The sequence below is a fragment of the Anopheles gambiae genome, chromosome 2 (assembly GCF_943734735.2).
Source record: "Anopheles gambiae chromosome 2, idAnoGambNW_F1_1, whole genome shotgun sequence".
NCBI classification, from domain to species: Eukaryota; Metazoa; Arthropoda; class Insecta; order Diptera; family Culicidae; genus Anopheles; species Anopheles gambiae.
This window is the reverse complement of record NC_064601.1, coordinates 14116396-14130655: the sequence shown is the minus strand read 5'-3', so window position 1 is coordinate 14130655 and position 14260 is coordinate 14116396. Positions and strand designations below refer to the sequence as shown.

Genomic DNA, 14260 nt, shown 5'->3' with positions numbered 1-14260 from the left:
TCTTGCTTCGGTATTTAAATTCATGCAGACAATTATTAATTGACAGAGGATGATTACTTTTTAAATAGATTTTAATTTAACTCTATACCGATTTGAGAAACTAACATCTTGTGTCTATTTACACGCAGCATCAACAAACACTTTTTATTGTTTTTAGAGTCCTTTGGAGGGTCCACTCACACCGTGTCTGGTCGTTTGAAATAATCAACACCAGCCAACATTGAACCCCGCAACAAATAATCATATTAAAGCGTTGCGCTGCTACATTCATTGTTCTGTTTGCCGCATTAATAAACCTCGCCCGGTTTGGTGGCGCAGGACAGTGGCACTTTGGCACTTTGTTTTTCGTTTCTCTTGTTGCGCTCTTTCTACTCTCTGCCCTCTGTCCTTCTCGGGCCACTGGATTGCACGCACAGTACATTGCCCGTGGCGGTGGTGAACCGTTTAGAAATAATTTAATCGAAAAAAAACAGGTTTCGGCAGTGTTTGGGTGCGAAATTTCGAATGCAGGACCCGTTTTCGCATGATGTTTTCGCCAGTGGTTGTTGTGTGTGTGTGTGTGTGCTGCCACTTTCGGTCCGTTCGCATGCCGGTCAGGTATAATTTGGTACGCGCGCCATTTTATGCGCGTTGCGTTATTGGCTGGGCGCTCCCCCTGCACAGTGGTGTCTGGTGCACACACCAGTGCCGGCACACAGCCGAAAGGGACAATTGTTTTGTAAAATGAAACCGTGTAGTGCTTGGGAAATGAATTTGCGCACGTACAAAAGGGTTCCATGGCAGCAGTACAAGGGTCAGCTGAACACGGCCACACGGTGTTGGTTGATTTTTGTGTTCTCATTTTGTGCCCGTCTGGGAAGCTTAACATAAAGCTGTGTTGTGTTCCAATTGGAGTGTATTAGTTTCATTGAAAGCTTATTGGAAATGATAGCAAAGCACGTATTTTATCAATTATACTATTGAAAGGAACATGTCGGTTCTGTAGGCAGCCTTGCAGCGGACGTAACTCGTAACATAATTTGGTGTACGGCACAAAGTGAAAGACAGTATTTATCATCCCTCCTTAATGTCGATTGACTCGAACCGCACAAAAGGCATCGCCATAACAGCATCGACGAATAAAAGTAATTAAATCAATACGATATTGATGGGTACGATTATGGGCGCGCACGGAAATAGCTTCATTGCTTCCACCGGCCATGCGCTGCGTTGCTATGTTTGTGGGTTGTTTTTGTCCTGCTTTTCTCCGCTTTCCTGCCGCAGCTCTCGAGTCTGCCCATCTAGTCAAGCTTCGCTCCCTACGCTCTGAGCTGTAGTGAGCACATCAGCAAATAATATTTACTTCTACGGAGCGCTTGCAAGCGATTTCCCTATTTTCGGCCAATCCGGTTAGCACAATAGCATTCGTAGAGCCGTTGGGGAGGAATGGTTGCGTAGTTTGGTATCAATATTGGCCCTTGGTACCATTCCGGCAAGCTGTTTATCTTTGGGTGGGTTTCAGAATGCAAGGATAATTAAGGAACAGCCTGGATGAGGGGCCAAACTGAATGCGGTAGCAGAAATCGAATAAATATCAAGCTGATTTGGGAGGATTCGACGTTTTTTGCCTTTTTGATTAAAGCGGAGAAAGTACCGGTGGGGAAGCAGGCAGGAAACACTAAACTGGGGTGAATTGCGTAGTACATATTGAGTTATGGCTTTGGGTGTGTTGGTAGGTTGTTGCTATATTTCTCTTCATGCTTTGCCCAGAAATCGAACGAAGGAGATACGCTCACATTAATCTAATGCTCATAAAATTAACCATAAAATGTAATTGTAGCAGCAGTCACCCAAGCAAAGCAACAGATTTGTGGCTGTAAACACGCTCTAAAGCAAGCACTGTTGCAAAAGACTGTCGAGAACTTTCTCGTTACACCCAAACCCCTTACGGCAGGACCGATACGATCAGCCTCAACGATTTGCTGTACCGCTCGTTCCCAGCCCAGCAGCCGGGGCCAGTAAGTCATGCAGTTTATTTTGATGGAGCTGAGCTTTCCTTCACATAGGCACAGTTGGTTCGCCATACTCGCTCCATACCCTGCTACACCGCAACACTTTTTTCACCCCTGGCTGAACATGGTTTTATCGCTGGGAACGCATTCTGCCGGCGGGCAGGCAAACTGATTCCCGTGAGTGTGCTATCGGTTAGATTCTACCACGTTTTCTCCCCCCAGCACAAAGGCTTCAACGGGGGCTGCCAGACCGGGACGACCGACCGGTCCGGACGAGCCGGAGCCCCACCGCTGCTATCATTTGTCGGGAGTTATTGATTCCGATGACCTAATTTCGACGCTTCCGGGGTAGAGTTCCTGGTGTACGGTACGGGCTCCATTTTGCTGGCACTACTGTTCGCTGCTGTGCTGGGCGTAGAATGTTCTCCTGTGCTGTAGGACCGTGCACACAGGAGAGCAACTCGTGCGATAAAAACAAAACTTCCTGCAATAGCAATCGAGCGGAGGAAAAAAAAACCGCTGTATCAGAGCGAAACGTTGGAAATTACATAGTTTCACCCTGTGATAGTGGGCGATTTCATGGAGCCACGCTTCCCGCTGCCACCCAGTTCGGTTCAGTTCCGCAAAACACAAAACCCTGTGAAGTACTTTTTATATCGAAATGTTTCGAATCGCTGCGCTTCTTCAGCACCGCCCAACTCCAACGCCAGGAGCGTAGATACACTACATTTTACACTTGTTATGTTGTTTGGCCAGTCCGGCCAGCGCTCCTGCCTCTCCCGCGCTTACAGCAGTAGTGTATGTATTGTGCGCGATCTGCCGTTTTTTTGTTGCTGTTTAGTTGTCCGTTTTGTACCACCATCCTCCAAACGGCAGCGAGGGAATGCTGCCAAAAGGGAAATTGTGCACGTGCTCTTGTACGAGCCAATTTTGAGCGAAGTTTTGTTTCCTGCTTTAGATATGTAAGAAGAGAAAGAGAAAAAACGCGTAACCCGGTGTGTAATGCAGACGTTGCATGAACATGGGTAAATTATGTAGCTTGTGCTGTGCGTCCTTTTTTTTGCGTTTTGGTGGTGGAAAGATTGTTGTTTGCGCAAGTGTTTGAGTAGATGTTATCTGATTTTATTTCAGACACAGTCCTTGGGTACGATTGTTGTAAACAATGGTTTGAAAACATGCCGGGAAAAGATGCTGATTTGGCACGCAATAAATGAGGTACATCGAGTCGCATCACAGAAACATAGAAATGATTTATATAATTAGAAAATGATTTGATCGTACAATTTGTCTAGTAATTTAATAGAATGACCCGAACTATATTGATGAACAACATAATCCACATATTCATCCTTTTCCATTCAGCACTTTCCGCCCAATCGATCAGCCCTTCTTAATTAACCACAATTGGTGGTTTCACACAGCTCACACCCATTCCCACCCAAGACGCTTCCCCTGGCGGTGGTCGTCGTCCTAAGCTGACACCAGTGACATCGCTGACCACCACCCAAACACTGACAGTTACGAAACTGACAGTTCGTGTTCAAACGAGGGGAGGGGAAAACGAACCATATACCGGGGATGGCCGATCGAACCGGCAAAAGAAGACTTGTAGGCGTCCACGTTTTGCTATCACCACCACCTGCCAACACCCCGAGACGGGCGGGACCTGGCCTGAGACAGTCTCAAGTGACTTACAGCTCAAGACAAATATTTATATTTTCATAATTCCTTTCCCTTCATTGCTGGCCTCTGCGGTGCGGAACTCTGAACTGACCTTTCGGGATCTGCATCATTCATCTCATTCGGGAACCGCGTTGCCGCGTCCATCACCGTTCGCCGTTCACTGCCCGTCTCGGCCCGCGGATGCGTGTGAATTAGATTGGTTGGGCGGTGGTCGATTGTTTATCTTTTGAGGAGCTTCCTCTCGAGCAGTTGAGAGGGTGCTTAACTTTTCACACTGCTTCCGCATCGGCCCCATTCGGCCATCCCTTGGGCCGACCCAATGGGCGCCGTGAATGAATGGACAGCAGGGGGCTTTCGGACGGAAGCAAATTTTTGGCCCGAGATTGAATGTCATAATAGTGTGGCAGTGTTTCGGGATAAGCTTTCTGCTGTGGAGAAGAAGCACCTTTGGTGAAATGTGACCGAGAGTGGTTGATGTAGCGTTCCGTGTTCCGTTCGGGTTCGAGTTGTGAAGTACATGCTATTCGTAAAATGCAACGGAGGATTTGCTCACCGCTGTTGCAGCTTTGAACACACATAAATCAAATCGGTAATAATCGGGTAACGCTTACCACTCAACTCTTTAGCGCTGCGTGCTCCTCGAGCATGATCCAATGCCTGCGCGAGATGACTTAATCACGCCGCCCCAGTAATGATACGCAGATGTGTCAAAATAATAGCGAAGTGCGAAGCGATTTTATTTTTAGCTCCCATCTCAAGGTGTGTCATCCGTTCGCTGGTGCGGTGGTTGGTTTGTTGTTTGTTGCACCGCGCCGCAGCTTCGATGTCAGCGGCATCTAGAGATGATGAAGTGATGTCTCACTCGGTTGTTTGTTTTTATTTTCCGGCCAGCACACGAAGGTGATGCTGTGCGCCGGGGGTAGGCAATGCAGTGTTTAAGAAACGGGAAAATGTTTATCGAGCAATGTTGGCTGAGAGTGGTCAGAGGTTTGTAAGACTGTCAATGAGGATGTTAGTAACGGTAACGGCTGTGTTTGTTTGTTTTTGATTTGCTTCATTAAACAAAAAAGTCGAGAAAGATGATTTATAAAGCAAATACTTGCACACTCATAAATGAGCCGTAAAGTATGCAACCCGCTAAGCAAAATTGGTAGTAACGTGCAAAACTGCTCGAATCCACTGCATGATTTAATATTTTATAGCGCAAGTGGTGTAAATACCTTTTTTTATGTAACGATAATGAACAATAAAGCTATTGCAATTGCAAACCATCTTTTCTGTTTACTCTGTCCCGCTTTTGTTCATCGGTACAAGAAACCCTTACCCAGTTGCTGCTCCATTTTCGCACTGGGGCTCCCAAACCCCAAACGGATACCACCAAGGGGGAAAGGAAAACCGCAGCCCAGTTCGGTGGTTTGCATCGAGCCGCTTCAATTAAACATTTTGCACCGAACAGGAAGGGAGGCTGCCTATCGTACAAAACCGATGCTGCACGAGAAACGGCGACCGGTGCACATTCGTCTTGCGGCGTGCGGAAGGCGCAGTTACGGGCGGGTGCACACAAAATGCAATTTATTCTCGCACACAAGAGCAGATGCTGCCCGCCCCATTGGCTGAGGTTTTTGGCGCGGCCAGAGCGCGTGGTAAGGGACAATGGTGTGAGGGAGCTACACTCCCAGTGGCTCTGAGTTCCCGTTTTGTACGAGAATCGGTTGTTTTGTGTGCCGGTGTGCTGCTTTGGGCCGATGGCCAGACCAAATTCAACGCTGGATTGTGTGGTGGCAGGGAGGTGGTAGCAAGGGGTGGGGCTGAATGAGAATAATTTAAATGTTCATATGTTTATTTATTTGCTCTGGCAAACGAATTGGATCTATACGGTGGTGTTTGGTGTTGGGAGTAATGAAGGAAAACAGAACGCAAAGGAAAGAGCAGGAAGGAGATGGGGAGAAAAACAGAGAAAAAGAGAGATAGAGGGTGTGAGAGGGAAGGCTTGTACGAGAGTACGGGATACGGCTATTCGAGAACGTAAATTAGAATTCGGCGATAATTATATCCCATTCGCTGACGCTTCGTTACCACCGTCGAATTGGAAAATCGTGGTTTGCTCGCTGTGCAAGTGAGCATGAACGTAGCAGGTACACAGAGAAAAAAAGGGAAATAAAAAAAAAACACATACCCACAGCACCGAGTCCTGCGCTCGTACGGTTGGAATCTAAATCATTCCCACTCTCGGCACAGGATGCCTCACTAATCGCGTTCTGGCAGCGACCGCACCCGATGCAATACGATCGGTGTCTCTCAATCAGGCAGAATTTGCAGTAAATCACGAGCGCATCATCAATAAACATTTTTCCCTTGTTGTCCAATCCAATAGGCATCCGGGGGCCGGGTGGGGTGGTAAAGCGAAACACGATGTTCGCGGCACGAGAAAAATGTGTGCGCGCACTCGCGGACATTTCGCGGTGGTAGGGCGCATCGCAATTAGCGTGACGGGACGGGACGACACACCGGGGACACCAAACCGAACCGATTCGATGCAAACGTGTGTACGTGGAGCGATTCATTTACATAAATTATCGTACCAAGGTGACACGTACGTGCCGGCGACACCGCCTGCCGGTGTACGTGGAAGGCTGTTGTATAAATTTAAACCTTGTCAAACGATTCCGTTCGAAACGCGAGAATGCGATTAGATAAGAGGCCTGTTTTTCTCAAATAGGATCGTAATTAAAACTCTTAAGCAAAACGGTACCGTTCTTCAACTAACGCCACACGCGGTTCGGAACGGTTGGTCGAATTTTCTTCCCATGGCCCTTTGTATTAAGCTGCTTTCAATTTGCTGCTAAATAATTAATATTTCATCGCGTAATGGAAACATTTTTATGCCCCAAGATTTCCCATCCATCGAACGAGTTGCTGGAAGTATTAACTTTTGTACCATAGAGCATCACCGAGGGCCCTTGGCCGGGGCCACGAACCGTTAAGTGGTACGGGCTGCCTCACCGGGGGGAGCCTTCTGCGACCGGTGAAGATGGACCGGTTTGCCCGGTGAGCTTGCGGGCGTGCAGGGATCAGGCCTGAGCCATAAAACTTGCCTCCACTCAATCATCCACCCAGGCCGAAATGGAAAATCCATGTTTTCCGTGCCCAGCCAGAAACGGACCCTTTTTGGCGGACACGCTTTTGGTGAGAGCGCGCGCGCCCACCGGCTGAGAAGGGGGCAGGTAAGGTGAGCGTATTAATTAATGGCTAATTAATATGATCTGCAGCAAAAATAGCGCAAATAATTCATTTTTGGTTGGTGTTCGCTTTGTTGTTGTGGGGCTGTTGTTGTTGTTGTTGTTGTGGTCCAACCAAAGCGATTCTTATAATTTGGCTGGGTTTTTTTTTGCCGGGTTTTGTTGGTGAATTCCGCTTAAGCCGTGTCTTTATTGATTTTGTGAACGTGTTGACTGGGTTAGTTGTAAAATATTCATGAATAATACTTTGGGTATTAAAACGGAAATAGAATAATGTTTGCTTTCTACTAAAGTTGTACAAAACGTCTTTCATTTAATTTATATTTTTAACGCAATCGAAACTAGCAACAATCAGCTTCGGTGCCGTGACCAGGATACGGATATGACAGACCGCGCCGTTCGCCATCGTACAATAATGTAAAATGCTATCTTTGGCACAATTAAAAAGTTGATACCATTTCCTTTAGCTGCCAAACACATCGATCGTGCCAAAAAAGTTGACACACTACTGTGACGTAAAGTGATCCAATATGTCAGCTTGTCAATTGAGCGTCGTCCTGCTGCTGGCTCTAACCTCCACTCAAATAACAACTCAAATATCGATCGATTGCCTCCGTTTTTTGCTCTCTCTCTCTCGCTTTCTGAATTCCGCACCTCACTGCCGCATCTTTAACAGCAAAAAAAGGGCGACACACAAACACACACACACATACACTTTTCCCAAACATTTCTCATGGGGTAACGATCGAGCGGATATATTGTGTCGAAATAATTCGAGTAGAAACTCGCGTCTGCCTTGCGTTCTGGGCGGTTCGGTGTTTTGTCCTTGTCCATATCATTCGTTCATTTTCTCTTGCTGGCAGGGTGAGCTTTCTCTGCGTGTTGCGGGGCGTCGTTGCTAGGCGCCGCAGCGGAAGAATCACCAGCCCGAATATGCACGCCAGTGCAAAATGGCGGACGCGCATTGTTTTGGCAGCGGTCCCAGAGCGGTCTCGGCTCTCCGGCTGCGGTTACTTGGGAGTGCAGTGCTGCCGCGCGATCTGACGGACCGATGATGTGCACATGCCCGAAAGTGCATACCCCAACGGTGGGCAGGTTTGTGCACGCGGGAGGCAGGTTGCGCCGGCGACGAGCATTGAAGGGTGGTGCAATTTATCGCCGGCTGAAATTTGTTTACCGTCTGACGGCTTCCGTTCCCCTTGTTTTTGGCCGTGCTTCACGCTTCCCTCCCAAAAGCCTCCGCGTCCTCTCGCCCGCTGTTTGTGCCTGTTTGTCATGTATCGGGCTCGGCCCGGTGCTTCATGTTGTGGTTGGACCGTGTTTGTCACACGATGCGATGAGTGTGTACCGTCCCGTACTCGTCCGATGCATTGTGTCCTTTTCCGACGCGTTGCCCGTTCCATTCATTGGTGCGGTGGCAACCGCCCAGAGGTGCGCGCGGACGCACACCAGGACGAAGATGCCGCTACGGACGATACTTTCGCTTCGCTAGGTTTTGCGGTTGCGAATTGTCCAAGGATATGGGACGGCTGCCAAGTTGCCGAAATCGACCACCGTTGGGCGCCCGAAAATAGACTAGACCGCGGCGATGATGACGGCGAGCGAGCTGAGCGAGCGCTGGGCATGAGTCAGCCGCACTACCTACTTGGCACATAACCGCCGGTACCCGGTCGGTTGACCCATTCCCGCCTGCTGGCTTATCCAATGATCATATTGAGGATTTGTGTCTGCGTTTTTTTGTGGTGGGTTTCGTTTGGTGTTTGTTGAGACGACAACGAAGATCAACGGACATTCCTGGGGAGGACAATCTTTTCGTACGATTCACGGTTGAGTCAGGCAAGGGTTACGAGGCGCGTTGAATAGCGAGGGCTATCACGGCTACCAGCAACACACATGCCCGGCCGATGTTGGTCAAGCGCCAAACAAATGGTGACGGGTTGATTATGGATTCACCATTGCGCGTGTGTGTGTGTGTGTGTGTATGTGTGTGTGTGTGTGTGTGTGTGTGTGTGTGTGTGTGTGTGTGTGTGTGTGTGTGTGTGTGTGAATAGTTTTAAGCACGGGATTAAAGAGAGACTGACTAAGAAGAAGTAACAAAAAAGAGTGGATGAACTGACGCTGCTTGTGTCATCATTTGACGGGCACGGCGGCGGTGTTGTTTCATTGCATGACGTTTCGGATCGCAAAACAAGCACAGTTGCAGGAAAGTAATCTACACTAACGAGGTGAATTTGTGACGAAACAATCAATCTTAGCATTGTTACTTTTTGGTTGAAACCGTGCTTTGTACGGCTCTATAAATAACGCAACCTAATTTTTGACTTGGATCATAAAACACGATCTCTGTAAGCATGGAGCTGTAAAGAGCCATTTATTTGCGGACCGTTTTGCGGTAACTCAGGCGCATTGTGTAGCTGTGTGAATATTGCGTTAGTTTCGATTGATACATTTTCGTTCGGAATGCCGGCACTAGCTACTTATAATTTTCTTGTACAATTTGTCCTGTGCAACCAAGATGGAAATGCCCATCAATACAGTGTTAATCATTTCCACCGTAATATCTCGATAATGTCATTTCCCATCGCTTCGTTCCGCTTATTTTTTAACTAATTTTTCTACATCTACCTTTACTTCTAGCGGTGAATCGCGTATCGTCGTCCTCGTAGCAGCAAAACAGCGTTATCCTGGTACACGTGAGAAGGACAAGCGATGGCTGCTGTAAACTCGGTAAGTGTTAATTGGATTTTATCCCTTCATTTTCGATTGCTTGTAAATGCTCCCTCCCCCCGTTTGCCGAGCTTGCACTTTACAACGAGTACATTTGTACACCTTGTGCAAAGGAAGGGACTGTAATAGCGAACGGTAGAATTTATTGTTCATGCTAAGCGAAACCGCCAGCTGAATTATGCGATTATGACGTGTTAATAGCAGCGTTCGCGCTCCCTCGATCGCCCAGTCGCGCAATTACAGGCCGAATAATCATTCTACATCAACCTAGTTTGCGTCTCCACCTTCTCCTCCTTCCTCTCCTCCCACTCGTTTCACGCTGCAATATAAAGAATGCAGAAAAGAAGCGAATACCACAGTGGTCGAAAGCAAATCGATAAAAATGTTACGAATCAATGATCAGCGATCAGCGATGCATGGAAATGGAACAAGCTGTAGGCAAGCGGGGTGCAGAACAGGACAGAACGATTCAAAGGCAAGCAGAGAAGGAATACAACAAAAAAAAAAAAACACACACGACCGGTTGGAAACAAAAACCTTCTACAACATCGTTGCGACCTATTTTTATTTCGGTTTTCAAACCTTAATGGGCAGCTATTTATTTACTCCCTTGGCTCCCATTTACCTTACCCGGCCGAGGCATCACGTGCCAGCGGGCGGATAGCGTAGCTCTCTCTCGCAATGCTATTCTCTTTTCGCTTCTTGGACACAGGGAATGCGGTGGGAAGGGGGGTTGAAAATAAAAACGCCAAGCGCCCAAATGCCTGTTACGTGACCGGAATTCGGAACGGCCGTTCGATCCGGTGTCGTCCGAACGGTTGGGCCCGAGTTTTTTCACATTTGGCCACCGCCACACCGTTACACCGTCGCGTCAGTCTTCGCGCCGAGAGAAGTTTTCTTTTCGCCCCGGTTTCCCCGGTAACCGCACAGAGCTCTAATGGCTTTTCTTTGGAACGGTGCGGTCGTCCCAGGCAGTGCAGGGCAGCGCTTTTGTTCACATGGTCTGCTGCCATCGCATGGGTAAGCCCGTACTGTGCGCGTTTGATTTTTTGACCAGTTTTATTTTCCATCCTCCTCGTCTGTTGTACCTTCCCAACTCTTCGTGCGATGCCCGTTGTTGCGCACCGAACACTAGTGAGCTGGAAAATTGAGTCATTTTGATTGAGCCCAAGCAGTGGGTCCCGGGACGACTGCCTCCGGGGAAGGATGGTTGTGTATTTCTTGTGTACGAGTTTTCGTTCGCACAAGTAGAGCGAAAAGTAAGGGGTCCCAATCGGGACGGTTCGGCAGGATTAATGAAATTGGCAGTGCAGTGGCAGTAGCTTATGGTTGTGATTTTCTAACCGTCTCCCACGCCGGTTCGGCCGAGAGTGAGCGAGAGATAATGGCCGCTAAACGATGCTGCGATGATTGATTGGACGCGACTGGAATCGCAATGTTCGGTGTGATTCGGTGCGATCGAATTCAATCAATTAGCGCGTAACTGACGAAAGACACTAACCGGCGGAAGCACTTTTAAATTTAATCAGAATAATAAGGGAGGTTATTCGAGAGGTTGAGGTTGAGGGGTTTAGATTTATTGCGGACGCTTAAAACAGATAAGAGGGAAGTTTGTTTGCTTCCAATTGATGATCATTGAGAGAGGGTTAAATCAGGTCTTGGTATGCAAAAAAACGTATTCAATAATTTAATTGGAGCATCATTTCATATTACTAATTAGAAACAATCACAAGCCAAAATAGATTTGTTGTAATAAAACCTTCACCATAATGAGGCGAAAATTCAAAATAAATACCTAACTTCATGAAAACGTTCCAAAATCCTGTTCCAAAAAGCTAAAAAATAATATTTCTACCAACAATGGAACAATGCCAACATAATCAGCTTTGTTTGAGTTTCCTTGCTTTACTAAAAATAACAAAAAAAATCCAAACAAAACGGTGAAATCTTTACACGCCTCCATTGAAACGCGGAAAACAAGCGCACATCTACGCTCACGCCGCATGCAAAACTTCCCGATCCAATCCCCGTAACCATTGCGCATACACACCCACCCACACACCCACACACCGCCATCCTTCATTTCGGTGATGCAATATCGTCCCTCAACCCACGCCCGCGAATGGATGTGCCAATGCGGTGCCCGTGCAATGTACCCCTACCGTTTGTTTGATTCATGATCTGTTCCATCGGTGGACGCTCGTGAGCATTTGGACCTCCGCCACTCCACCAACATCTTCCCCCCCGTTGCAGCACCACCGACAAGCATGTTCACAAGGCCATGTTTGTTTTGTGGCTCTCGTTTTGTGCGTTGTTTATTTTCGTCTTCTTCTCCTCCCGTGTGTAGATGTGTTGCCGGATGAAAACGTCTGCATGGAATTGTGGCCAGTGGGTGAAGCATTTTGTATGGTGGGGGATGGTGGGGTGGGCGTGTACGCATGATGGAAATACCGAACCGGTAGCACCGGTACCGGTTTGGCTGGATCGTTTGTTTACCTTTAACTCCATTTTCACTCACGCATCATGCGTTTGCAAAACACATTTTGTAAAGTGCGTAAGGTGCGTGGTCCGGGGGGGGGGGGGGGGCAATCCGGTGGTGGTGTTTCTTTTGTTTTACTTTACGGAAGGCGTAGCTGTTTCGGTGAAGTGGATGTATGTGTGTGTGTATGCGTTTTATGTTTTCCATTTTTCACATTTGCAGGGGGCCGTTTCGATTTCGTCCTGTTGTGTACGCTAGACGTATCGGTGGCGAAACATTAGAAAGTCAGTATTTTGTGGGAGAGCGTGTGCATGTGTGTAACGATTTATGTTGATTTAAGAGTAACAAAGCACAAAAAATATGTACCAAACGCAACAACAAATTGGATCGAATTCCATGACGTATGTGTTACCGAAGATATCATATTTAATGGAAACGTCTGTAGCGTTACGGAGAATGGTAGCTTATCGAACGATTCAAATTCGGTCGAATGTTTAAATGTTTGTGCTCTTGGTTGTGGATGGAAAGTTCACGCTGCTCAAGCAGCAAATAGCATCGTTCACTCCCACCGAGCAGCTCCCACTTGTAGCAGGGCAAAGTTGGAATTTAATCCTCTTCGTAAGCACACGCGGCATAGAATGATTATCCCTCTCATTTGCATTGCTGGAAATAAATTATAAACACATTTGCTGCCTGCTTGTTGACTGCTACTACTCGTGTACGACCTCGTTACCTACCGCTGGTTCACACACACACACACATATACATACCGCCCAGTAGGAATCAATTCCCCCGTCGCATAAGGCGCATGCTTAAAGATTCATTCGATTCACGGAGCTCGCGCTCGAATTGCTTATGAGACCATTAGCAAACGGGTTCGAAGAATTTGAATCAATTTTTGTGTGCCTGCTCCTCAACACCACGCACTGTCCAAGTATTTAAAGCGCAATGCAAAGAGCCTGACGGCAATGACGTAAAATACGGTCCAACGGCGTAACATTGACTTGCTGCTGACCGTGTGCATCCGGCGCAAAATCCGGCTCGCCAGAAAGGTTATTACATAGCAATGGAGTCTGGTGGAAAATGTGAAAGCATCATCTTTACCGCGCGCAGCATCTCCTTCCTTCCATCTCAACTGTGTGTGTGTGCGTGAAGGGAAATAAATAAGACGGTAATTAAATGATGATGTGTTTTTGTCCTCTCCAAACAACCATGTGTTTGTGAGTGTGTGTGTGTAAGAAAGCGTAAGAAATGCTATGCCCCCACGCTTAACATGTGGAACAGGTTGTTGTTGCTTAGCCGCTAATGAGCGACATTTGATGGGAAGCGCCGCAGCCCCGGTTTTTACGACGCGCCCCGCAACTTCTTCGCTTCCGTTTCGCACAGACCGGATGACGGTGGATGTGAGGCTGGTGGCTAATGGATCGTTTCGCTGGAGCGTGTCTGGGCCCGTGTGGCAGCTTTTCATTCATTCGGCCAAAACCCATCGACATCGACACTTCCACTCATCGGAAGCGGCCGTTCGCAAACAGCTCACACGCTTCCCGGCATTCCCGGGGCCCGCACCGAGAGTTATGGTTCATAAAAGCAGCGTTCGTGTGGCTGGTGGAAGTTCAATCTTAAGCCTGCTCCGGCCTTCGTGAGCCATTTCGGCACTAATGCGCTTTAGCTGGACGATGGGATGTGTGATGCGCTCGCGTAATTACGTCCCCGTTTGATCGCACGCGGTATTAAAGTCTTTGTGCGGTTCAAACTACCGCCCCGCCGTACCGGTGGGTGTGGGTGGTGATGGTGGCAAATAGGTACACCATCAACGGATTGCACGGACATTAATAGATAATGAATGTTTAGCAAATGATAGCCCGTTTGGTGGGGTTTTGTTGCGCAAATGTGGCCTGGAAGCGAATCGTACAACACAGAACGGTTAAATTGTTTGTTTTTGATAAAGATGTTTTGGTTTTTTTCGATACAGTTTTATTGGTATACGTCAGGTGATTAAAATAACACCAGACAGGCTAGTGTTGAACATATTTGAAGCCTTTCGAGTGTTGATGTTGAAAATGCTTCGAATTATTGATTCGAAGCATTTAGGAAACTTAATTCATCAATAATCGTACAATAAGCACACAAAAACAACTGGA

At 47.5% G+C, this 14260-nt stretch overlaps 1 protein-coding gene across 6 annotated transcripts in view; it reads left to right on the top strand.

Annotated features, from left to right (window-relative positions):
• LOC3290546 (serine-rich adhesin for platelets) overlaps positions 1–14260 on the top strand; it is a 158076-nt gene that overhangs the window by 33732 nt on the left and 110084 nt on the right. For all 6 annotated transcript variants that reach the window (XM_061647792.1, XM_061647790.1, XM_061647793.1 and 3 more), the window contains one exon: positions 9551–9640. In XM_061647792.1, the coding sequence (XP_061503776.1) occupies positions 9623–9640 (18 nt within the window). In that variant the 5' untranslated portion in view covers positions 9551–9622. The remainder of the gene's footprint in view (positions 1–9550; positions 9641–14260) is intronic.